This window comes from Sapajus apella, unplaced genomic scaffold, assembly GCF_009761245.1.
Source record: "Sapajus apella isolate SASKATOON/1434 unplaced genomic scaffold, GSC_monkey_1.0 scaffold28, whole genome shotgun sequence".
NCBI lineage: Eukaryota > Metazoa > Chordata > Mammalia > Primates > Cebidae > Sapajus > Sapajus apella.
The window spans coordinates 161235-188645 of record NW_022436968.1 but is presented as its reverse complement, the minus strand read 5'-3'; the positions used below and the strand labels follow the sequence as shown (position 1 = coordinate 188645).

The window sequence follows — 27411 nt, the reverse complement described above, 5'->3', positions numbered from 1 at the left end:
TAATACATTGGATGATTACCTGTATTAGTTCTGCCTGTTACTAATTTAAATTCCACTAACAGGTTAAAAGCGAACACAGTCCTTTTCCCTTTTTTGAGCACCTGATTTGAAGTACTTTGAGAAGGCCTCTAGTGGAGTATGCAAGTACTAACCTAGGGGTTGTGCCTTCTTTTGAAAGTGAATTTTGGAGAAGATAGAATGTAGTATTATAGCAAGGAAAATTCATCTGGGATGATCATTTGCTTTTGATTGGATAATTTTACCTTGTTAATATTATTCTGTTCATTTCACCCTTCTACCCTCAATGTTGACCAATACTGGAAAGAATTTAGGACTTTGGAGTGAAATTTTAAAGGTTCAAAACCTTTATTAATTAGTTTGCTTACCTTCAGGAAGTTGCTTATCTTAATCTTCTTTTTGAACTTTAAGTACAAAAACCCTGCTCATGGATTTACTGTGACCATTAAATGAGATAATGAACCAAAAGGCTGAAAATGATACTGAATTGATTTTACCTTTTTTCTACATACAGATGTTTCAGTTCTTTCATTAGCAGTTAAAAGACTACGTTCTTTTTCTCCCTCACCCACTGTTTGACTACCCTTAGAATGAGCTTTGATGGTCTCTACTGGGCCTTTGGGGGTACAGTTAGGTTTGTTGTTGTACTGTTACTTGTAATATTCATGGATTTGTATCTGCTTCTCTTCCATTTTCTAATTTATAATCACATGTGCATCTTGTTTTCCCTGCCAAACTAAATTTCTTGGGGGGGGGGGCTGCATACTCCACAGTTTTTTGTCACATACTGCTTATGACACGTGAATATGCAAAGCTTGTCAAGCTCTTTAAGTTTAAAATGCTAATTGGGGGAAACAAAATTTAAATTTACCATTATGGTTTGGCTAAAAATGTCAGCTTGTATGTATATAATGCTTACCTCAGTATTGGAAATGCCACGAGTTTTGTATCAGAAGGACATTATTACTAGTGCATTTTAAAGTGATACCAGTCATAGTTGTAAAAGAAAGTACGCAATGGGAAATGGAAATGTAAGTAATCGAAACAGAAAACTGGTTTTTCCTTTATAATCTTGTCATCTTTCATATAAGTGTAATTCTCATAAAAAATATGCTAAAGCTTAAAGTTTGCAAGACTGCCCTGTCTAAACCACAACAGTTTGATGCTGCCCCCTAGCGTTTGATTCCCTTCACCTTTTCCTAAAACAAGATAGTGTTTTAAATTACAATTAGATTTCCATAGTGCTATAAATCTGGCCTATTTTAAGGTTTCCTTTGGCCAATTACTGTTGCTAATAAGATGGACATAAGTGTTTTTGAACTGGTTAATTCTGATTGCTTTTAGCTCCGAGTTTTTCAAATAGGGGAGAAGTTTGGGTGGTGATAGAACAATAACCAAGTTACCTTGCCCTGAAAAAGAAATATGTATATGGGATTGTTTTCAAAATGGGAAGAGGGTAATATATTAAAAGGTGTTGCTTTGAAGTTAGCTGTGTAAATAACAGCAATTTTTTTTATTTAATCTGGGCTTCTTATCTTGAATGATATAAAAAATCTTTCTAGATTAATTTAGTTCCATATAACTTTGTATTGCTTTGACTGTACTAATAAAGTTTGAAAGTGTTAAATTTACATTGTGACCTTTTTTTAAAATTTGAATTTATTATGAACTATGACTTATAGAATGATTCTTGAAAAATAGTCTCAAGGACCTTATAGCCACAAGATTTTCTTTTTTTTATAACAATATTATTTTATATGAATACTGTAAAGAAACCCAAGTATTCAGTTTACACACGGATATTATGCCACTATATACCACTTCACAAAGGCAGAGAATGCATAACATTCTACAAAATCTACAGAAAGGATTTTCTATAGTCAGTGTAAATGCTAAGGTTTTAGGTTTTATTCAGATTATACCAATATCTGAATAAAATAAAATAGTATTTTAATAAATAAAATAGCATTTTAAACTATTTTTTAATATCCTCTATAAGTTTTATGGGTAAGCTACAGGATGACTTTTAAGTTTTTCTTAAATAACCAAATATATTCTTAATAAAAATTACTGGAATGCTTAAAAGTATATTTAGTAGGTATAAAGAAATGTAGAACCAAAATTACAGTTTAAAATAATAGTATGTATTTATTTAGAGACAGGGTCTTGCCATGTTGCCCAGACTGGTCACAAACTCGGGCTTGGGCCATCCTTCCATCTCAGTGTCCCAAAGTGCTGGGATTACAGGCATGAGTCACCATGCCCAGCCAGTAATATTATTTCCAAATTGACTGCTTAGGAGACCACATACAATGTTCAGACATGTTAAGACACGATTTATTGTATCTCATCAATAATTCTGTGTCTAGTACCATTTTTCTATCAGAACATGGTTTTTTTGGATTGCCAGATATAAGGAATTGGATATTGGATTTTGAATGTTAGGTTTTATGTTAAAAGATGTTAGAATAGGATGCTACTGGTGATACAGATTTGCAGGCTTGTTCAAATAAAAGGACAAAATCTAAAATCTTGTTCAAGTAGTGTTAATTTTCACAATCCAAAAGTTACAATTATCTACATTCATAATTTTATAGTTACTCATCACTTTTAGGTACTGCTGAAAGGGAGGTATCAGATAATACTTTTTTTTTAATTGACCCTGACCTGCTGAAAATACTTATTCTTGTATTAGTATTTCTAATAGGCATCAATTTTGCCCTTTTATATACTTTGGGGGACCATCCATCCCATTAAGATTTTTAGGGATTAGAAAAGGAAGAATGTTATAAGATGTATCCTTATTAATATCATGTAGGACAAGAAGTGTAAGAACTGTGAACTACGAAAGGTTACTTTTAATCTTCTATAATTAAGATTTAATCAGTGATATCATTTTAGGTTTTAGATTTATTTTCATTCAATGTAGGAAGGAGAAAAAAATCACTTTTCATCTATTACAATCACAAAGATGTATCCTACTGTGCTGTTCCTTTTTTTTTTTTTTTTTTTTTTTTGACAGTGTCTCACTCTTTTCCCCAGGCTGGAGTGCAGTGGTGAGATCGGGGCTCACTGCAGCCTTGACCTCCTGGGCTCAGGTCATCCTCCTACCTCAGCCTCCCTAAGTAGCTGGGACTATAGGTGCTTGTGCCACCATGCCTGGCTTTTTTTTTTTTTTTTTTTTTTTTTTCCCCTAGAGACAGGGTTTCACCATGTTGCCCAGGCTGGTCTCAAACTCCTGGACTCAAGTGATCCACCTGCCTTGGCCTCTTGAAGTGATGGGATTATAGTAATGAGCCACCGTGCCCAGCCTCTGCTATTACTTTAATATCTATAAATAAAAAGCAATTTCAGATATGCCTTGCCTCCCCCCTTTAGACTCTTCTAAATTCACTTGTATATATTTGAATTGTTGAATTTTAAAATAGTGGTTTCCCCTACAGTTGTCTGCTGGATTGATACTTTAAAAAAAAAAAATGTGTAAATTAAGTCTGGATCAGCAAACTATGGGCCAAATATCCCTGCTTTTGTAAATTGTTGGAACAAAACTTACTAATGTATGTATTGTTGATAGCTGCTTTTGTGGTAAAATAGTAGAAAAATGTTCAGTCAAATGATCAATTCATAGGTAATGTGAGTTCTCAGGTGTTATTTACATAATATAGAAGCTTTTTCTCTCTTCCACCTTTCCATTTTTCCTATACAGAGGGAATTAATTATGCTTTATTATGCTTGGAGTTGAAAAAGGAATGTGAAGCCCTTGGCTTTAAACTGTGGGTTACCACCTAACCATCACACTGTGCTACTTATGTAGCTCTCTCACAGTTTACCTTTTCCAACTGAGAAGCTGATTGTGTCTTCCTTGTAATTCTAGCAGAGCAGGAAATGGATATTTTTATGCCACTTATGTCTCAGATCCTCTCTCCCTTCCTCTTTCTCTCCTCTCTTTCCACTCTCCTCATAAAGCAATTCAAAACTGCATGCTTACAGGCCTGTGAACAAACATTTTTGTATATTAACTCAGTGCAGTTATACTGAAGATGACTCCTTACATTATTTTCTTTGTAGATAAAGAAATACCGTTTGCACTGTGTTATAGAGGAACATAGCTTCTTGATGAAAGGGGCTATGGAAAGATTAGTTTATATACTTTATCAATATAAATGGAATAATACATGATGTGTTATTACATAAAATGAGATCAGTAAAACAGTATAAGAAAATACCTTACATAATCATAAAATAGTACAATATATACACAACATGTATTCTGTGTGTGTATACATTATAAGGCAGTAAGGTTAGGTTTTCTATATTCCTGAAACGTATTCTATGTGTGTATACATTATAAGGCAGTGAGGTTAGGTTTTCTAAATATATATATTTCTATTAAAATATGGGGGGGTGAATGCTTTTAAAATTTAACAGCAGTCATAGAAGAAATTGTAAAAACGTTAAGTTTCATTGCATGTACATGAAAACATCTAAAACATCGAAATAAAAAGGAACATAATAGAACTGAAGAGTTTTTGCAGAAAATGTAACCTAGTCATGTTATGTAAAAGCTCATGTATGTTGGAAAAAATACTGAGACATCAGGAATAGCTTTTTTTTTTCAGCCAGAGTTTTTCTCTTGTTGCCCAGGCTGGAGTGCAATGGTGTGATCTTGGCTAACTGTAGCCTCCACCTCCTGGGTTCAAGCGATTCTCCTGCCTCAGCCTCCCAAGTAGCTGGAATTAACAAGCATGTGCCACTATGCCGGGCTAATTTTGTAGTTTTAGCAGAGACGGGGTTTCTCGATGTTGGTCAGGCTGGTCTCAAACTCCTAACCTCAGGTGATTCGCCTGCCTTGGCCTCCCAAAGTGTTGGGATTATAGGCACAAGTCACCGTGCCTGCCAGGAATAGCTTTAAAAATATAAATTAAAAATTAAGATCTTTATTAAAAAATTTATGATACTTAGTACTAAAGAGAGTGCTGTGATCATACTGCTGGTGGCAGTATAACCAAACTTAATTTCTCCTAGAAACCAATTTGGAAAGTAAGTATGTGACAAAACCTGAAAAGTGTTAAAATTTTTAGTTTTTCCCCATATTTTGGAATTCATTCAAAGCAAGTAAAGCTAATAGCACAAATTGGAATTAAAATGTTTGCATATTGTTATTAAAACTGCAAACAGGCTGGGTGCAGTGTCTCATCTCTAATCTTAGCACTTTGGGAAGTCAAGGTGGAAGGATCACTTAAGGCCAGGAATTCGAGACCAGCCTGGGCAACATAGTGAAACCATCTCTACAAAAAAAAGTTAGCTGGTTGTAATGGTGCACACCTATAGTCCCAGCTACGTGGGAGGCTGAAGTGGGAGGATGGCTACAGCCCAGGAATTTGAGACTTTACTGAGTTGTCATTGTACTGTTGCACTACAGCCTGGGCAACAAAGTGAGAACCTGCCCCCCCCCCACCAAAAAAAAAAATGTGTGTGTGTGTGTGTGTGTGTGTGTGTGTACACACACACACACACACACACACACACACATATCCGTCCTGCAGACAAATGCTTGTGAAAATCTTAAAGCTAGAAGTAATTCATTTTCTTCCATATGTGACATTTTGTTGGTTTGACAACTAAAATTTTATAATTGCTAACAGATTTTTTTTCAGTGTTATACGTGGATATAGTTTAAAGAATCGGATAGTTCTGTGAAGTTTCTTGAGGGAAAAATAATCACTCCCCTGTCTTCTCCTCTTATATTCTTCTGCCTAGAGAGATAAGGAACCCCCTTTAGTTGCTTTAGTTGATTGTTTTGCTATTCATTACCATGTCTCCAGATAACACGTTCATTACTTGCAGCTGATTTTCAGTTCTAGCCATTATCTATTTAATGAAGAATGATTTAGTGTTCTTTTCACTTCTCTGCATACCGTCCCATTTCCTTTACTCCAGTTTCTCAGTACAATTTTTATTGTAATTTTGATTTAGAACCATATTTGGTGTTACATTTTTATGTTATAAATGTTATACAACTGGGTCATTGTAATAAATGACTACTTTTCCTTTCCTGTACAACTTTATATTTTCTGGCAATAATTTTCTTGGGGTTTTTTTTGTCCTTTTATTATGTATTTATCAAAATCTACCCCACCTCTGTGTTTCTGAATGTAGCTGTGTAAGAGGAATGCAGTCAAGACTACACTCAAGAGTTTTACGTAGTTTAAAAAAATGTATTCGACATTTTTAAACTTGAATAAAGATGTTATTGGACTCGTAACTGATGGTCAAATTGGTAGTTTGCTAATGAAAATTAAGTAGTTTTGACATTTGGATTACATGTTTGTAAGAGCCTGCCAAATGGCTGAACTGAATCATATCACTTTGTTCAACAGTTAACAGGACCTTGATGGTAAAATAAAAGCTAAAATTAATTGAACAGAAAGCTTCCATGTTGGGGAATAAGTAGCCTCTGTGTTGTCAGAAGCATCAAAAAAGTCAATGTTATAAAAAGATTGTCTTGGAGATTCTTTGATTATTTTTTTCCCCCTGACCTCATGGAAAAGAAGGATCATTTTAGCTGGCAGTTTTTACAACGTCAAGCTGGTATAAAATCAAGGATGTGTAACAGTGACAAGACAAGACACTGAAAAAAGGAAGAGTGAGAATGTGTGGAATAATAAAGATTTGAGGTATTGCAGTAGTAACTATTAGAATAAAAACAACTGTCAGTGATGAGTGGAAAGAGAACAAACAAGCTGTTGCCAGGCTGGAGAGTACAGTGGCACAATCACAGCTCATTGCAGCCTCGACCTCCCAGGCTCAAGTTACCCTCCCACCTGAGCCTCCCATGTAGCTGGGACTACAGGCATGGGCCACCACAGCTGGCTAATTAAAAAAAAAAAAAAAATTTCTATGAAGATGGGGTTTGGCCATGTTGCTCAGGCTGGTCTCAAATTTCTGGGCTCAAGCCATATGCCTGCTTTGGTCTCTGAAAAGTGCTGGGATTACAGGCGTGAGCCACTGCACCCAGCTAGTTAGTACTGTAAGTCTGCTTCATAATGAATGTAACTAAAATCGTAAACATTTAGTAAGCTCCAAAAGATATCCCAATTACTGCATTTACTAATCTCAGATGTTTGTATTCACAACTAGCAGAACAGAGGTAGCAGTATTACAGGTAGCTTTCTCCAGTATGGTTCCAGGTTCCCTGTAATGAAAGGTTGAAAAGCAGAAATGCAGTTAGTTTTGACATTTGATGAGAAAATACAGGTTTGTACATGAATGTTTAGAATAAAGATAGATATGATGTGTTTTTAGTTAATTTGGTATCTTACATCAAGGCATAAATTTTATGAGAATAAACAAAGTTTATATTCTCTCTCAAGTTAGTGAAACAGGAGGAGCACTGAATGCTCAAGCCCAGTTAGCATGCACTTTTTATGTGAATGAATCTCAGTGGAAACATTGGATTGCCCGAACTGTGCAATTTATTTATTGGAAGAGTTGCAGTGACATTCCAAACTAAATATAATTTCCAGTGGATTAGATAGCTGGTGAAGTAGGGGGATGAAAAAGCAAACCATGAAGCTGTAAGAGGATTTTGTGGTCCCTGCTGAGAACTCATTACTGCAATACTTTTTATCCCTTGAAGAATTTTCTAATGCTAGTGAAACTGGTAAGGTGTGCCAACTTCTGCTCAGATACTGGTGAATTGGGTGCCTCCTGTAATCTAGAGCAGGTCGTGGATATGCTAATGATGCATGTGCTCTTGTAATATTTTTTTTTTTTTTTGAGACGGAGTTTCACTCTTGTTACCCAGGCTGGAGTGCAATGGCGCGATCTCGGCTCACCGCAACCTCCGCCTCCCAGGTTCAGGCATTTCTCCTGCCTCAGCCTCCTTAGTAGCTGGGATTACAGGCACGTGCCACCATGCCCAGCTAATTTTTTGTATTTTTTTAGTTGAGACGGGGTTTCACCATGTTGACCAGGATGGTCTCGATCTCTTGACCTCGTGATCCACCCGCCTCGGCCTCCTCCCAAAGTGCTGGGATTACAGGCTTGAGCCACCGTGCCCGGCCTCTTGTAATATTTTTGTTACATTCTTTCCAAAGAGTCACAACAGAGACTCTTCCCCACCACCATATTTTTTATAATTTAAGTGAAAGATAATACCACACCTAATAACAGTAATACCTTAGGTTAACATACTTAATTGCTTTACAAGGCTGTTTCATATACATTTGGTTGGTGGATAAGTGTAGGTATTATTTCTCCTGTTTTGCAGAGAGGAAACAGTGGAGAAACTAGAGACAGGTTTCTGATTCCTGGTTCTGCACTGTGTACAGAATACTACATTTAATAGGTATATGAGAAGTAGGGACAGAGCTCAATTTATATTACTATTAATAGCTTGCACTTAAATAACATTTAAATATTACATATAATATAGGAAGATTAACATATTTTACTACTTAAAATATGTAATTTTATTTGGCTCTTATAGTTCTATAAAATAGAAATTAACAGTCCTACTTTATAAGTAGTAATAAGATTTACAGTGGTTAAGGGACTTGCTCAAGGACTTACAGCTAATAAATGGCAGAGTCAGATCTCTAACAGATCTTTGACTCCTAGGCTAATCTGTCTTCACTATGCGCAGAGTCTCATTGCTTCTCCTTCATTATTCTGTGCTTGCCATTATTGAATCACCGAAGGAAATAAAATTGATATTTGTCAACCTACATTGTTGTCAAGATAGTTTGATAAAGCCATTCAATCCTATAAATATCAGCTGTGTTTATATGACTGCATATATAAGTAAAACTGATTTCAACCATTTAAAGTAGTCCTGTAATGAAACTTTTTAAAAATTAAGTCCTTTATGAAATTAGGAAATTGTATATACATTTATTGAGTAGATTTTCACATTGTTTATTTAAAACATGACGTGTTATCCAGGATGAAGGTTTAGTGATTAATCTTTTGGTTTTGTAACCAGATTTGCAGCTTGGGCTCTGGGTTCAGGTTCTTGGCTTCCCTTGCTCTAAGAATTGAGCAGCAGTTTATTGAGCAAGGGAAGTAAAAGCTTCCACAGCATGGAAGGGTAGAAAGGGGGCCTGAGGGGGTTGCTGTTGATGGTCAGGTCTGCCGGGCTTATATCCCCAAGTAATTCTAAGTTGCTGAGTGTTTGTCCCCTAGTCTGTGTGGGGAGAGGACTTGTGACCATGAGTTACCTAATCGAATCATTCCTTTGAGTTGCTACGTGCCCCCTAGTCCTGTGTGGTGAGGGGGCTTGTGACCATGAGTAACCTAATTTCTCCTTCTGGTGGCGGTTTCCTAGTTTCAGTGAACTTGCAAGCAGTATTGGAATGTGGTTGAACAGCTGACTGATACTGTAAACACAGCCTCCTGATATGGTTAAAGGACCCATGTTGACCTTTTCCCGTGTTATGATTTCCAAAAGGTTCCCCATTGACCCAAAAGGTTTTATTCCCTCAGTTTCTACCTCATTTACCTTCAGAATAGCAATCTGGAACATTGAAAAAGCTTGCTTTAAAACCTTGCTAAGCAACTTATAGTATCTTTTCCCTATCATTGTTGGCATATTGTGTGTGTGCGTGCATTTTCACACACAGGTATGAAAGAAAGAATTGTGATACAGTATTAACTTCTGGTTCTTTCCTTTGGTCTTCATTTTCCTTTAAAAAAATATTCCCTAAAGTAAAAAGAGGTGTTTTTTTTTGGTTTTGTTTTCTTTCATTTTTTGGTTTAAATGAAATGAGTAGATTGCACCCAGGCAATAAATACTAAATTGATCGGGCCCATTGCAGTCGCTTGCACTTGTAATCCCAAGACTTTGGGAGGCCGACGCAGGCAGATCACCTGAGGTCAGAAGTTCAAGACCATCCTGGTGAAACCCTGTCTCTACTAAAAAAAAAAAAAAACAAAAATTAGCCAGACAGACACCTGTAATCCCAGCTACTCGGGAGGCTGAGGCAGGATGATGGTTTGAACCTAGGAGGTGGAGGTTGCAGTGAGTGGAGATCCTGCCACTGCGCTCCAGCCTGGGCAACAGAATGCAGAGTGACTCCCTCAAAAAAAAAAAATTTACTAAGTCGATCAGCTTCTCTGAGGCAGTAGGAACATAGTGTTGGAACTAGGATTATTTTAGTGTTTATTTGTTGTTTTTCTTATGTCAGACATTTTGTTAAGTAATTTTATTCACAATGACTTGTTTTTTTGCTATTGACTAAGTAGTATTAGAAGACAGTTTCTTTTCCCTTAAAAAAAATCATCTATATTTTACATGTGTTACTTTAATAAAGATCTCACAATGTTCTGGTTTTAAAGTATAAAAATATGCTACTGTAGTAAAGAGCCCCTTATCTTTCAAGTCAGAGGAATGCCACAGACTTGAAATATCAGCTTAATCATGTTGGATACCTTCTCTGGGTCTCAGATTCCTTGTACATAACATTATTTAGCTAAATATACCTGAGAATTTTTAAAATCCCAAACATTCTACATTTTTATTATGTTCATCTTTATGAAATAAAAGACAAACTAAGACAAAAATCTCTGCAGGAGGATTTATATAATGTTAGCCATTAGTATGTATTACTACTGAACTTGTTATTTAAGGTGTTTAATTTTATTTAAAAATTTAAGAATTCATAACTTGGCATTTTACACATTTCAAAACTACAATACAAAGCCTGTAATTAAAGTTTTTGTAGGCTAGGCATGATGGCTTACACCTGTAATCTCAGCAGTTGGGAGGCTGAGGTGGGAGGATCCCTTGAGCCCAGGAGTTTGAGACCAGCATGGGCAACATAGTGAGACCTCATCTCTATATGAAAAATAAAAATAAATTTTTTTAAGAAGGTTTTTGTAAGCCTTTATAGGAGAAATTGCTTTGGAGAATATCAACCCTAATTCCTTTTTTTTTTTTTTTTTTTGACAAAAATAGTGTATTATGTACATGTATTTTGAGATATGTATATATTGTGGAATGTCTAAATTGAGCTAGCAAATACATTATCTCACTTATTTTTTTTTTTGTGGTGAGACGATTTAAAAATATAGGCCATTTCACAAATTTGCATGTTGTTATCTTTGTTCAGGGGCTACGCTAATCTTCTCTGTATTGTTTCAGTCTTAGTATATGTGCCGCTGAAGCAGACACCCCAATTCCTTTCATTTAAGGATCTAGTTAACCTTTCTCTTAAGTATAACCATATATTTTGTTAAACAGTTTCTTTTTGTTACCAAAAATGCCCTTTTTGTTTCTGATTAAAAAATTGATTTTCTGTTACAGCACTTTTTAGAGTACATGTAAAAACTGGTGAAGTTTGAATAAGATTTGTACTTTAGTTAATAGTATGGATGTCAGTTTCTTGGTCTTGAACACGTACTATAGTTATGTTAGATGTTATTGGAAAAAGTTGGGGAAAGGGTGCATGGAAACTGTGAACCACTTTTACAACTTCTCATGAATCTTAAATTATTTGAAAGTAAGAAGTTAAAGCAAATTTACCTTTGAGGATTATTAAGTATGGATGTGTTTCCAGAAGTTACGTGTTATTGATTTTACTAATTGAGGGTTGGAATAAACTTCATGTGGGGAATAAAAATTAAGTTTGGATAAAATATAACACAGCTACAGAAAAGTACCCAAATGTCAAGTGTAAAATTCACGCAGTTTTCGTGAAGTGAAGCACAGCCGTATACCGAGCACCCAGGTGAGGAAATAAGACATATATCGGAACCCAGAATTCCTCTCATAATTCTGCCCAGTCACTGACATCCCACACCAAAATATAACCACTATCTTGACTAAACATTTAGTTCTGGTATTAAATACAAGAGAATATTAGTGAACTTCTTTTTTTTCTTTGCATCTAAAGCAAAATATTTGCATTCAAAATAGTATAACTAGCACAGTGATTAAGTTCTTAACTGTAAATTACCCCCCCCTTAATGCAGAAATTATGCACTTATAGAATTACGCTTTTAACTGTGGTGGTGTATTGGAAATCAACAGCAAAAGATGAAAATAAATTTGTTGTGGCATTGCTAGTTATTTACCAGAATCCCTTTTTCCATTTCTTGTCAGTGAGCTCATTTATCAATATCTACAGCACCTAATAGAACTCTTCGGTAGGGATAACTCAGCTGAACTGAAAAAATATTCTCAATTATAAAACTAATATATTCTCAATGCAGAAAACTTGGAAAACTCCAAAGCACATGAGGCATAATAGAATATTTTGGCTAGGGCAAAGCTGCGTCATATAAATGTCAGGTTTTTAGGGTTGAGTGGTATATGGGCTTATACCATTTCCCCCATTCCCTGTCCATCCAGAGTTCCTCTTTGTGCTGTCAGTGGGTAAGATTGTTAACATCTACTGGAATGCATGGGAAACTCAGTAAGGTGAGACCTTGCCTCCTAGCTGATTGAGATCGTGTGACTAAACCCTTGCCAGTGGAATGTGATAAGAAGTAATGCCTGCAACCTCTACTTCCCTTGCCGCTGAAGAAGAAACTTCTGAACCTGGACTTCCTTTCTTTGTCTTTTCCTGTTGGCTGGAATATCAACCATGTAAGACCGATACATCTCTGAATGACTGGAGCAGAGCGCACTCAGACCAGAATAGTCATTTTTTTTTTTAATGTCCAAATGATTTAATATGGAGTATTCATCTTGAACTGTTAGACAAAAACTTGCTCATTTCTTAAACCACTGCTTTTTGAGAGGGGACTCTTTGCAATAGCTGCTTAGCCTGTGATAACAAAATGCATATATCACTAAATGATTTTTTTTTCTTTGGAGACAGTCTTGCTCTGTCACACAGGCTGGAGTGCAGAGCACTCTTGACACTACAGTCTGGACCTCCTGGGTTCGGTCAGTCCTCCCACCTTAGCCTCAAGTAGCTGGGAGCACAGGCGTGCACCACCACACCCAGCTAATTTTTAACTTTTTTTGTAGAGATAAGATCTCATTATGTTGCCCAGGCTGAGCACAAACTCCTGGGCTCAAGCATTTCTGCCTCAGCATCCTAAAGTGCCAAGATTACAGCCATGAACCACCATGGCTGGCCTACATGATTCTTAAGCATGCATCCATTATAATAATTCTAAACTAAAATTGCAAAGTTAATGAGTGATTTACTAAAAAAAAAAAAAAAAAAAAGAAAAAGAAAAACTTAGCACAGGTTTAGTATTGCCCCATCACGTAGCTTGTGTCCTTGTATTCCTATGATATTCTCTTAAATGTAAGTGATTAGAGTACTCGATACTTAAAATCTTTTCCATGATAGCATATATTTAAAAAATAGAGACATGACATTTTAAAGCTTGTATAAACCATCTACAGCTCCTTTGTTTCATGGAGTCATTCATTTGATGTTGTCTGATCAATATATATGAATGTCCTATTTCCACCTCTGGTACCTATTCATTTGACAGTGAGATAATATGCATTAAAGAATCCTCACAGTATTTACGTATCAGCTGAAGGGAGCAACACTCATACCTTTAATTTGCATCTTCTAGTGGAAAATCAAGGTAACTGCAGGGAGTGTAACAGAAGCTGAAGGAGGAATATGTATCTTCCTTTGCTTAACAGTTATTGGTCTTTTTTTTTTTCTTTTTTTGGGGACGGAGTTTCGCTCTTGTTACCCAGGCTGGAGTGCAATGGCGCGATCTCGGCTCACCGCAACCTCTGCCTCCCGGGTTCAGGCAATTCTCCTGCCTCAGCCTCCTGAGTAGCTGGGATTACAGGCACATGCCACCATGCCCAGCTAATTTTTTGTATTTTTAGTAGAGACGGGGTTTCACCGTGTTGACCAGGATGGTCTCGATCTCTTGACCTCGTGATCCACCCGCCTCGGCCTCCCAAAGTGCTGGGATTACAGGCTTGAGCCACCGCGCCCGGCAACAGTTATTGGTCTTAATCATCCACACCTTCTTCATTAGTGTACAAGTAAAATTGATACACAGTGTAAATGGTGACTTTATCCATGAGACTGTGTAAGATTAAAAAACAAATCTCAAACTTAATGTTGCTTTGGAATTGTTTTATAGACTTTTTAAAAATGCTTAACATAATGTTGTATATGATAATTCAACTTAATTTATTCAGATAGATCATGACATTCAGTTGACTAATGTAGTATTTTATTAATTATTTTAGATAACGTCTCTATTGCCCAGGCTGGAGTGCAGTGGCAAGATCAGGGCTCACTGCAGCCTTGAACTCCAAGCTCAGGTGATCCTCCCACCTTGGCATCTCAAATAGCCAATACTACAGGCACATGCCACCATGCCCAGCTAATTTTTTTGTATTTTTTGTAGAGAAGGGGTTCTGCTATGTTGCTCAGACTAGTCTTGAATTCTTGGGCCCAAGATCCTCCAACCCCTGCCTCCCAAAGTGTTGGAATTGCAGGCGTGAGTGACTATGCCCAGCCCAAAGTATCATTTTAGAGAAATAGAAGTGTTTGGTAATTTATTTGTATAAATAGGCACTCTCAAATTTTGTCTAGCTTGCATCAGACTCACTAGAAAGGCTGGATAAGCCATTGCTGGGTCCTATCCCTAGGATTTGTTACAGTAGGTCTGGATAGGGCACAAGAATTTGCCTTTCAGATTTCAGAGAGTAGCTTATGCTACTCTCACAACCACAGCGTGATTAACTACGATTTTGTGGTATCTTTTCAAATTTACACAAAAATACATAAACAAGCACCCGAATTCCATTATTTTGCTTTAACAACAATTAAATGTTTTATCATACTGCTTTAGATCCCTTTCCCCTTTTTAAGGAAATAATGCACGCAGATGCAGTTAAATCTGTACTTCCTCTATCAGCTGATTTTCCTCCTTCCTTTTCTGAGAAGGTAATGACATTTCAGAATGTAATCATCCCATGTTCTCTTGCTACATGAATCTATACTCCAAACTAAGCAATTTTGCATGTTTTAAATTTGTCTGTAAATGATACAGCATGTATCTTTTTGCAGTTTTAAAAATTATATTTCTGGGATTTTTGCATGTGAATACATAGTCCTTCATAGTCACATTTATAACTGCAATGTAATCTTTAATTACATGAATATACCATGTTTATTCTACTGATGAGCATTTAGGTTGTAGCAGGCAAAGTAATGGTTACACAGTTGACTGCTTTTCTTTTCTTTTCTTTTTTTTTTGAGACAGAGTTTTTCACTCCTGTTGACCAGGCTGGAGTACAATGGCACAATCTTGGCTCACTGCCACCTCCACATCCTGGGTTTAAGCAGGTCTGCTGCCTCACCCTCCCAAGTAGCTGAGATTATACGCACCAGCCACCATGCCTGGCTAATTTTTGTGCTTAAGTAGAGACGGGATTTCACCATGTTGGTCGGGCTGGTCTTGAACTCCTGACCTCAGATAATCCACCAGCCTCGGCCTCCCAAAGTGCTGGGATTACAGGCGTGAGCCACTGCACCCAGGCTGCTTTTCTTTCTTTACTTCCTTTTTTCTTGGGGTCTTTGTTCTTCATGTTCTGTGAGATTGCCTCTCCCACATAAAATCACGTGCATTGCTTAATGATGGATATGTTCTGAGATACATCCTTAGGTGATTCTGTCATTGTGCAAACATCATAGAGTATACTTAGACAAACCTAGATGGTTCAGGCTACTATACAACAACCTATATAGTATAGCCTGTTGCTCCTAGGCTACAAACCTATCGATGTACTGAATACTATAGGCAGTTGTGATACAATAGTATTTGTATGTCTAAACATAGAAAAGGTACAGTAAAAATTCAGTATAAAAGATTGTTAAAATGGTACACCAGTGTTAGGCACTAAAATTAATGGAGCTTGCAGGACTGTAAGCAGCTCTGGGTGAGCAGTGAGTGAATGTCTGGGACATTGCTATGTACTACTGCAAACCAGTGATTGGCTTTGGCATGGGCATGTGGCACAGACCTGACTGATCAAAGATATGGAAACAGAAATCTGAGAGAGACTTGAAGGAAATATTTTTCTCCCTGGATAAAAAGAGAATCAAGAAGCTAAACCTTCCATCCAAACAGGATTTCTGAGGAAAACAATATTTAAAAAGATATACATCTTCCAGTTTTTAATATGATTATGCAAGGTTATCTTGAGACTCTGAGAGGGCAAATTTGAGAATGCTTAGATTTTTGATATTGTCCTTTTCTCCCGACTTCTTTTTATGCGAAAGTTTTCCTCTGTTTTGATTACTTTGGTTGAATATTCTGTCATTGTAATAGTTCATATTAGAAAAAATTTTACAATATTGTAATAAGGATTCTTGAATTTGAGTGCCTAAGTTCAAGAATAATTAAAAGTGGAATTTGGGGACTGTAGAGTGTGTTCATATTTGACTGTAAAAAATGTCAAGTTGCTTTCCATTTTATATGGAAAAGCATATAAAATGGGAAGCAACGTGGGAAGATTTTATATGCCTTATACAATGTTTCCCACGGATCCATGTAGATTATGTCTCTCTCCAGGTTTTACAGTTTACTATCTTTCAATAACGTCTTAGTAAATTTTTCCTTTTAATGGTTTTATATGTCTTGTTCTACATAATTCTAGAAACCACATGGTTTTGTTTGTTTTTTATTGGTTTTCAGTGAAGAAAATTTGATTTTTACAAAACTTTTTATTGAAATAGAATGTGTTCAGAAAGTATACAGAGCATAAGTACCATGAATTATCACAAAGTAAACATATTTATATAACCATTACTGATGTCAAGAAAGAGAGCATTATACTTTGCACTCTGATCTTCTCCCAATTATTACCCCCTATAGTTCTTTCAAAAGGTAATCATGGCCAGGTGTGGGTAGCTCACACGTATAATCATAGCACTTTGGGAATTTGAGGTAGGAGTAGTGTTTGATGCTAGGAGTTTGAGACCAGCCTGGGCAACAGAGCAAGACCCCAAAAAGAAGAAAATTAAAGCTGAGCATGGTGGCACACACAGCTGCTTGGGAGGCTATGGCGGGAAGATTGCTTCTGTCTGTGAGTTTAAGGCTCCAGTGAGCTATAATTGTGCAACTGCACTCTAGCCTGGGTGTCACACTCTGTCTCAAAAAAAAAAAAGTTTTATTTCTTTTTACCTTTATATAAATAGAATTATACTGCTTTCTTTGGTGTTTGTCATTTTTTGCCCAATATTTGTGAAATTCATTTATGTTAATCCACAAAGCTGTAATTTCATTTTATTCCTGTGTGGTAGATTTTTCTGTTTCATTTATAATTTTATTGTTGATGAAAATTTAGGCTTTTATCAGTTTTTTTTTTTTTTTTTGACAAGAATCTCGCTTTGTCACCCGTGCTGGAATGCAGTGACACAATCTCGGCTCACTGCAACCTCTGCGTTCTGTGTTTAAATGATTCTCCTATCTCTGCCTGCTGAATAGCTGGACTTACAGGCACATGCCGCCATACCTGGCTAATTTTTGTATTTTTAGTAAAAACAGGGTTTTACCTGTTTTTTATTATTTACCTGTATTTTATTTGCCAGGCCTGTCTTGAACCCCTGACCTCAGGTGATCTGTCTGCCTCGTACTGCCAAAGTGCTGGGATTGCAGGTGTAAACCACCATGCCCAGTCTTTTTTCAGTTTTAACTGTGATGAATAATGATTACATGTGAATATTCATGTTGGTATCCATGTACGTGGATTCTTGTTGGGCATATACCCCAGATTAGAATTGCTGTGCAAGTACATAGGCTTATGTTCAGCTTCTGGCAGATCTTGCCGAACAATATTTCAAAAGATACAATCTATAACCCTACTGTCAGTGTACACAAGTTCCATTTAACGCTTTATATTCTTGCCTACTTTTGTTACAGGCAGTATTTTATATTTTAGTTATTTTGGTGGGTATATAGTGGTATCTAATTGTGATTTTAATTTGGTTTCCTCAAGACCACTGAGGCTGAACATCTTTTCATTTGCTTCTTAGCAGTTTGGCTGCTGTTATGAAGTGCTCGTTCAGATTACCTACTCATTTTTTCATTGGGTCGTTTTATAATTTTCATGCTGATTTGCAGAAGTTCCTTATATATTTTTTTGAATGTACCTTGTAGTCTTCTCCCAACCTGTGGCTTGCCTTTTAAGGGTTTTTTTTTTTTTTTTTTTTTTTAATGCTTCTTGATGAAACAAATTCTTTTTTTAAAAATTTTTTTATTTTTAATTTTTTTATTGTACTTTAGGTTCTGGGGTACATGTGCAGATCATGCAGGATTGTTGCATAGGTACAAAAATGGCAATGTGGTTTGATGCCTTCATCCCCCCATTACCTATATCTGGCATTTCTCCCCGTATTATATTCTTCCCCAACCTCCTTACCCCCTGTTGTCCCTCCCCTAGTCCCCTCCCAACAGACCACAGTGTGTGATGCTCCCCTCCCTGTGTCCATGTGTTCTCATTGTTCAACACCTGCCTGTGAGTGAGAGTGTGCAGTGTTTGATTTTCTGTTGTGTTAGTTTGCTGAGAATGATGGTTTCCAGATTCATCCATGTCCCTACAAAGGACACGAACTCATCGGTTTTTTTATGGCTGCATAGTATTCCATGGTGAATATGTGCCACATTTTCCTTGTCCAATCTATCATCGATGGGCATTTGGGTTGGTTCCAGGTCTTTGCTATTGTAAACAGTGCCGCAGCGAACATATGTGTGCATGTGTCTTTATAATAGAACGATATATAATCCTTTGGATATATACCCAGTAATAGGATTGCTGGGTCAAATGGAATTTCTATTTCTAGGTACTTGAGGAATCGCCACGCTGTCTTTCACAATGGTTGAACTAATTTACACTCCCACCAACAGTGTAAAAGTGTTCTTATTTCTCTACATCCTCTCCAGCATCTATTGTCTTCAGATTTTTTAATGATCAGTATTTTAACTGGTGTGAGCGGTGTATCTCAATGTGGTTTTGATTTGCATTTCTCTAATGACCAGTGATGATGAGCATTTTTTCATATGTTTGTTCCCCTCGTATATGTCTTCTTTTGAAAAGTGTCTGTTCATATCCTGTGCTCACTTTTGAAGTGTTTGTTTTTCTTGTAAGTCTGTTTTAGTTCTTTGTAGATTCTGGATTTTAGCCCTTTGTGAGATGGGTAGGTTGCAATCATTTTTTCCTATTCTGTTGGTTGCCAGTTCACTCTAATGATTGTTTCTTTTGCTGTACAGAAGCTCTGGAGTTTAATTAGATCCCATTTGTCTATTTTGGCTTTTGTTGCCAATACTTTTGGTGTTTTAGTCATGAAGTCCTTGCCTATGCCTATGTCCTGAATGGTTTTGCCTAGATTTTCTTCTAGGGTTTTTATAGTGTTAGGTCATATGTTTAAGTCTTTAATCCATCTGGAGTTAATTTTAGTGTAAGATGTCAGAAAGGGGGTCCAGTTTCTGTTTTCTGTACATGGCTAGCCAGTTTTCCCAACACCATTTATTAAACAGGGAATCCTTTCCCCATTGCTTGTTTTTGTCAGGTTTGTCAAAGATCAGATGGTTATAGATAAGTGGTGTTGCCTCGGAGACCTCTGTTCTGTTCCATTGGTCTATATCTCTGTTTTGGTACCAGTGCCATGCTGTTTTGATTGTAGCCTTGTAGTATATAGTTGGAGCTCAGGTAGCATGATGCCTCCAGCTTTGTTCTTTTTGCTTAGGATTGTCTTGACTATGCAGGCTCTCTTTTGGTTCCATATGAAACATAAATTCTTAATTTCAATGTAGCATATTATCAATTTTGTGTTCTCTCTTGACGGTCTTAAAGTTAGTCTTCCAAGTCTTCAAGATCTGCACTTTCTAGTGCAGTAGCCAGTAGCCACATGTGGCTGTTGAGCACTTGAAATACAGTTAGACAGAATTAGGATATGCTATAAGGGTAAAATAAGTGACAGATTTCAAAGACATAATATTAAAAAGAATGTAAAATATTTTAGTAATTTTTATATTGATGTATTGAGAATATTTTGGATATAATGGGTTAAATAAAATGGTATGAAATTAGTTTCATCTATTCTGGAAAACTTCAAAATTAGATAATTGGCTCACATTACATTTCTAGATTCTTTAATTATGCTTGTCCAATAGAACTTTCTATAATGATGGACATTTTCTGTTTGCATTGTCCAAGGTGGTAGCCATTAGCTGCATGTGGCTATTGAGCAATTAGAACGTGGCCAGGGTGACTGAGAGGATTCATTTTAAATTTAATTTTAGTTAATTTAAGTACCTGTATGTGACTAGTGGCTACCATTGAACTGGATAGTTTTGGACACTTTATCGTTTTAGCATTTCTTGTTTCAGATTTATGTTCACCAGCTATTAGTAATTGATTTTTGTAACAATGCGAGATAAGGGTCAAATTTTATTTTCTTTGTGTGGCAACCTAATTGACCAAGCACCAAGGAAAAGACCATCCTTTCTGGTTTTAGGCTTTTGTCTTCTGTTCCTTTCTTAGTTACTGCACCAAATAACACAGTGTCTTTAATAATTCATAGAGTAAATGCTTTAATTTTGTTCATCAAGGTCATTTTAGCCATTCTTGGCCCTTTCTGTTTCCACATAAATATTTAAAACAGTTCATCAGCTTTCACAAAATAATTCCTGAGACTTTGACTGGAGTTGTATTGGATACATGGCTTATCCAAACATAACATGATATGACCATCCATTTATTTAGGTCTTTGATTTCTCTCAATAATATGTGATCCTTTTCTTATGTAAAGTTCATGTATGTCTTTTGGTAGATACATTCCTAGCTGTTTGCTACTGTAAATGTTACTATTTTTGAGTTTTATTTTCTAATTATTGCTGGTCTATAGAAATATAATTTGTTATTGTCCTTATATTCAGTAATTGTCCTAAACTAACTTATTAATTCTTAAAGTTCTTTAAATTCTTTAAAGAACTTTAAGAATTCTACCATTTGTGAATAATGACAATTTCACTTTTCTCTTATTGTTAATATATTTTATCATGAAGGAAACGGAATAAAACTTTTTTTTAGTGGATTGGCAACTTCTAGAGAATTTGTGATAATTTTGAATGTGTCTGGGTGGGAACTAATACTTGTCTCTCTCTTTAAATCTCTTCAGGAAAAATAGAAATGAAGGTACATATGCACACAAAATTTTGCCTCATTTGTTTGCTGACATTTATTTTTCATCATTGCAACCATTGCCATGAAGAACATGACCATGGCCCTGAGGCGCTTCACAGACAGCATCGTGGAATGACAGAATTGGAGCCAAGCAAATTTTCAAAGCAAGCTGCTGAAAATGAAAAAAAATACTATATTGAAAAACTTTTTGAGCGTTATGGTGAAAATGGAAGATTATCCTTTTTTGGTTTGGAGAAACTTTTAACAAACTTGGGCCTTGGAGAGAGAAAAGTAGTTGAGATTAATCATGAGGATCTTGGCCACGATCATGTTTCTCACTTAGATATTTTGGCAGTTCAAGAGGGAAAGCATTTTCACTCTCATAACCACCAGCATTCCCATAATCATTTAAATTCAGAAAATCAAACTGTGACCAGTGTATCAACAAAAAGAAACCATAAATGTGATCCAGAGAAAGAGACAATTGAAGTATCTGTAAAATCTGATGATAAACATATGCATGACCATAATCACCGCCTACGTCACCACCATCGTTTGCATCATCATCTTGATCATAACAATACTCACCATTTTCATAACGATTCCATTACTCCCAGTGAGCGTGGGGAGCCTAGCAATGAACCATCAACAGAGACCAATAAAACCCAGGAACAATCTGATGTTAAACTACCGAAAGGAAAGAGGAAGAAAAAAGGGAGGAAAAGTAATGAAAATTCTGAGGTTATTACACCAGGTTTTCCCCCTAACCATGATCAGGGTGAACAGTATGAACATAATCGGGTCCACAAACCTGATCGTGTACATAACCCAGGTCATTCTCATGTACATCTTCCAGAACATAATGGTCATGATCCTGGTCACGGACACCAAGATCTTGATCCTGATAATGAAGGTGAACTTCGACATACTAGAAAGAGAGAAGCACCACATGTTAAAAATAATGGAATAATTTCTTTGCGAAAAGATCTTAATGAAGATGACCATCATCATGAAGTAAGTATAGAAAGATGTCTGATAGCTGCCTCTTAATTCTTAGATAATTGTAGTACATTTTAAAGATAGGGCAAATAACAGGGAATATTAATCATATTTAACCTTATTTCCATATGTGTACCCATAAAACATCAGGTAATGTTCCTGAACAAAATACATTAAGGAATCAAAATCAGTATAAAGATTTTTAAAATTTGAATTTTCACTTGTATTTGTTTTCAGATTTGGTCTCCTCAAATCTAAATGTATCGTTAAGAAATTTTTTTTTTGTAGTACACATCTGAAGACTAAGTCTTGTAATGTTAGAAAATGTATTCCTTATGAATTATTTGACTCTCCAAACTAGTCGTTTACTGTTACTGTTAGCTGCATTCTAGGTATTTGAAAATTAAAATTTGTTTTTATTGTTGTTCAACTTGTCCTCTTGGGAAGTAACTAGAACAGTTTCTAGTTAATAAATTATTAATTTATTGAATTAACTATTGAGTGGTTGCAAGTCATTGATCTAGCTGCAAAGTCAGGTATTTTGTACATGTGGTTAGCTTGTTTTCTCTGTGTCACTTTATGATAAGGCCTACTTATGATAATTGTTTTTATGTCAGGCCTTTCACAGACTTAGGATGAATATAAAAAGGTATAATAATAAGAAACTAACAGTAATGAGATGTCCTGTTTTCCTTTAAAATTTTCATACTGTTGGGTATTTAACACATTTGATCGGCTCCTTCTTGATTTTCTTTTTAACTATTCACCTTAAGCACATTCATTTTAGTTTCATTAAAGGGATGTTGATTCCTCATTTATTATATTTTTATCATTCTTATTAAAGTTTAGAAAAAAATGTTGAATTTGTTGTTCATATGTACAGAAAGTAGCACCATCAACTGGAAAATGACTGCATCGTTTTCTGTCACTATCATTGAGATATGTTTTATATCTAGGTAAATATCTTTGTGTTTCTTCCCTAGATAAATCATCAGCTATTTGGTTTTTAGCAGTTATAAATACTGATTTAAAAATAACATATATTAAAATCTTAGTATGGTTTTAAAGCATGCATTCATTATTTTTTCAAAAATTTATTTTTTGAAGAGATGGGGTCTCACTATATTGCCCAGACTGGTCTCAAACTCTGGGCCTCAAGCAATTCTTTAGCCTTAACTTCCCAACGTGCTGGGATTACAGTGCGTTAATTATTATGACTTACGATAATTAATTATTATGACTTAGAATAATATCCCAGAATATTTTGTTGATAATTGCAAGATCTTATTGTTCATTTCCTCTTTGTATCACATCCATGACGTTTGTATCATTAGACTTGTTGGTATTCTGTTAGTTCTGGTGTATACTGGGAATCCCATGATTCTGAAATGTTCAATACTTTTAATAGGGTAGTATCTCATGGTAATTAAGATCTAAAAAGATAAAAAGCAAGTGGTGCAAAAAAAAAAAAAAAAAAAAAACCTAAGAAGAATCATTTTCGTGTGTTTATAGGTTTTGATTTTAGTTTTTGATGGTGCATGGATAAAACCATATAATGAGGTAGCAAGTCAATAATAAGCATGCAACCAGAGTGGATATATGTGAAAAAGGGACAGTGCCAATTTCTTTTGCCTTAATTTTAGTTACTTGTTTTTACCATATGATGGATCCAAAGTTGTTTGCTATTTGTTTTCTGCTTCGTTTTGTTTTCTATTATTTTTGCTTTCTCCTCTTTCATCAGTTTTAAGCTTTTTTTTTTTTTTTTTTTTTTAAAGTGCCAGTGGATGAAGCTGCCTTTAGTTTTATCTTCCAGTTTTGTTCCTAACAGCTGACATTGGGCTAGAATTTTCCGAAACAATATGCTTTTGGAGTGCATTTGGCAATGAAAATGTCTATATTATGGTGTATTTTAATATAAGCCAATAAAGTACTCTAAATCTATTTAATCTGTTTCACAGATAAGGATCATGAGTCACCGATGATTGCAGTTTGATAGGGAAATGATTTTTCTCGTCATCCCATGAGAATCTTGGGGATATAGTTGTGAGTTATCCTTATCCCTGACAGAAAGTCATTATCTTTCAGGTGTTGGAGTAGAAAAATTATTAAAGTCCATGAAAAGTTTTGGGTAATATAGTTGAGTATATCTCTATTATAACTTCTTATTAAAAAGTTTTATTTGTAATAAATACCTATGTTTTTCAGATTATTTGCAATTAATTTTTAGAATATTTTTTATTAGGCAGTAATTTATTTTTCTGCACAATCTTCTTAATGACACTCTAATTTGTTTTATCACTTTCCTTGCAGTGTTTGAACGTCACTCAGTTATTAAAATACTATGGTCATGGTGCCAACTCTCCCATCTCAACTGATTTATTTACATACCTTTGCCCTGCGTTGTTATATCAAATCGACAGCAGACTTTGTATTGAACATTTTGACAAACTTTTAGTTGAAGATATAAATAAGGATAAAAATCTGGTTCCTGAAGATAAGGCAAATATAGGGGCATCAGGTAAGAGAGATTTTAAGTTTTTCTCCTTAAAATAGTACCTGTACTTACTTTTTAAGCTATAGTTAATTAGAAAATAATCCTAAATTGTTGGCTTTATTTTGGTGTCAGACTTTAAATATATTTTAATTAGGTTTAGATATGCATGTTTAAAAGAAACTGGGGGAAGACAGGAAGCACAGTACTTTTTATTTCTTCTGGCATATTACAAAGGGATATTTTGCTATGGACGGGAAACTAGATTAAAAAGGAAATACAGGTTAGTGATAAGTGGATTATTTTTGATGAGCAAAAATTAATAATGGGACCCCTTTAAATAAAATTATTTGGTCTTCTAATTATTTAATATTTATCAGGGCACCTCTATTGAAAAGCAATGATGATTAAAATTTTAAAGACATAAAACGGGAAGCTACTGCGTTTAAACTCCAGGAATGTCAGAGAAATGCCAAATAAACCTGGCACATGAACTTTATTATGGGTATTTCTAGAGAGCTTCAACTAGGGTAAAACCAAAACTATTTTAAAATTTCTCTTAGGCTCTTTTTTCATCATACCCACTTGGCTCCACCTTGATGTTCACAGGTACCTCCCACGTAATATTTCAAAACTTCTACTCCACACAAATTTATACCACTTAATGAACCTCAAATACCATTAAATATCATTCTTTTGATAAAATCTGGAACTCTTTGACTTTTTTTTTTCTTTTTTTTCCTTTTCCCTTTTTTCTGATTCTATAATCAGGTATGAAGTCCAATTAAATCTATCTCTTCAACATCATCTAACTCCATTCACTCTGTCATAACAGTTGCGATTTTCTTGGTGATTGGATTGTTGAAATAACTTCATAACCTTCCCTGCCTTTGTACTTGTTCCCTTGCAAGGCATCCTTAGCACTTAAACTAGATTTATCTTTCTAAAATGCAAAGAGATTATCTGACATAGAATTTTTCTTTATAGTGACAGCTAACATTTCATTAATACATGTATTTTTTTTATCTTATTAAACACATATTGCAGACACTGTTCTAAACAGAATTTACTTACTCCTCACAACACTCTTATGAGTTACTCCTCCCAGTAACTCTTCTAATATTTCAGAGCTAATAAGTGGTAGTACTGGGATTCAATCCTGTAACCATTTTGCATGCATGCATGCATTTATTTATTTATTATTTATTTATTTATTTTGAGACGGAGTCTCGCTCTGTCACCAGGCTGGAGTACAGTGGCGTGATCCCGGCTCACTGCAACTTCCATTTTCCGGTTTCAAGCAATTCTGCCTCAGCCTCCCAAGTAGCTGGGACTACAGGCATGCACCACCATACCCGACTAATTTTTTGTATTTTTAGTAGAGACAGGGTTTCACCGTGTTGGCCATGATGGTCTCCATCTCTTGACCTCGTGATCCGCCCGATTCACCCTCCCAAAGTGCTGGGATTACAGGCGTCAGCCACTGTGCCCGGCCCCATTTTGCTGTCTTATGTGCTGTTTTACATGCATTTTTTTTTTCCCCACTAAATTTTAGCAGTAATCCTGTGAGGAAGATATGATATGATTCTTGTTTCTAAAATCAAGATAAGGAAGCTGACAGAGCCCACAAACCTTAAGGTCTGTCTGATAAAACCTCTGAGTATGTAATCCCTATGACATTGTCTTCCAGGTTTAGTTAGTTCTGGTATCACCTTTGTGATTTTTCTCATCTATCTTTATACTATTAAATACTTTGTATTGTATCACTAATAATTGGTTTTATATCCCTGGAACATGGATTATGATGTGATGTACTAGTTATATTTTTTTCTCATGCATTTTAGGAAACTGCATCATGCTATATTGTTTAGAGTCCTTTACCTGGGCCACAAGACTTTTCTGTAATATGATCCTCCCTACCTACCTTGACATTCTTACCCCTCGTCATTCATTTCTCTCTACTTTTCTCAGTTCTAACCATAATAAACTACTGATAATAGATTGTTCCATTTTTCTCCCATCCCTCTCCTCTTTCACATTCTACACTCCTGTGCCTGACTGACAACTGTGATTCCTCAAAGATTCAGATCAAGTATTGGCCCCTCTGGGTAGACTTAGTGGCCATCCTAGGCTAAATTATGTTCCCTTCCTTGACACCTTTAGATGTTTCCCTCACAGTATAGATCTTGGAGGATTTTAACAATAGAATTAATCTGTTTCATTGGACCTTAGTTGCTTAAATATAATGACTAAACCTTTCAAGCACTTATGTTGATTGAATGAATACAGTTGCTTAATATTAGCCTATAAGTGTTCAGTTATAATCCACAAAAGTCACTTATTGAAATGCGTCTTTGAAGATCATTATATGAATATATCAGTCAGCCTGGTATACTTTGATAATGAATGTTCTCAAAATTAGTTGAATTTTCATGAACTTTTTTTTTAACCAGAAAGTAATGAAAAACTATGATGGAATTACTGTGAACACCGTTGTGGTTGAAATGCCCAAGATAGAGTGGCTTTAGAGGATAGTAATTAAAATGAGCAAAATGATATGTATGAATATGGACTTGCATGATAAAGGATTGAGGGACTTTTTTTTTTTTTTTTTGAGATGGAGTCTTGCTCTGTCTCTAGGCTGAAGTGTAGTGGCGCAGTCTCAGCTCACTGCAACCTCCATCTCCCAGCTTTAAGCAATTCCCCTGCCTCAGCCTCGCAAGTAGCTGGGACTACAGGTGCGTGCCACCATGCCCAGCTAATTTTCGTATTTTTT

At 35.7% G+C, this 27411-nt stretch overlaps 1 protein-coding gene and 1 non-coding gene across 8 annotated transcripts in view; one reads left to right on the top strand and one right to left on the bottom strand.

Annotated features, from left to right (window-relative positions):
* The window catches only part of SLC39A10 (solute carrier family 39 member 10), a 165792-nt gene that overhangs the window by 83233 nt on the left and 55148 nt on the right, over positions 1 to 27411 (top strand). For 4 of the 7 annotated variants that reach the window (XM_032292582.1, XM_032292581.1, XM_032292580.1 and 1 more), the window contains 2 exons: positions 21141 to 22159; positions 24455 to 24662. In XM_032292582.1, coding sequence (XP_032148473.1) covers positions 21152 to 22159; positions 24455 to 24662 — 1216 coding nt within the window. In that variant the 5' untranslated portion in view covers positions 21141 to 21151. Of the gene's footprint in view, positions 1 to 12458; positions 12608 to 21140; positions 22160 to 24454; positions 24663 to 27411 lie in introns of those variants that run through there. The other 3 variants (XM_032292587.1, XM_032292586.1, XM_032292585.1) reach the window with 3 other exon arrangements.
* On the bottom strand, positions 11082 to 11191 carry LOC116561267. The gene has a single exon (XR_004273361.1). It is a non-coding gene; the product is annotated as a U6 spliceosomal RNA (small nuclear RNA).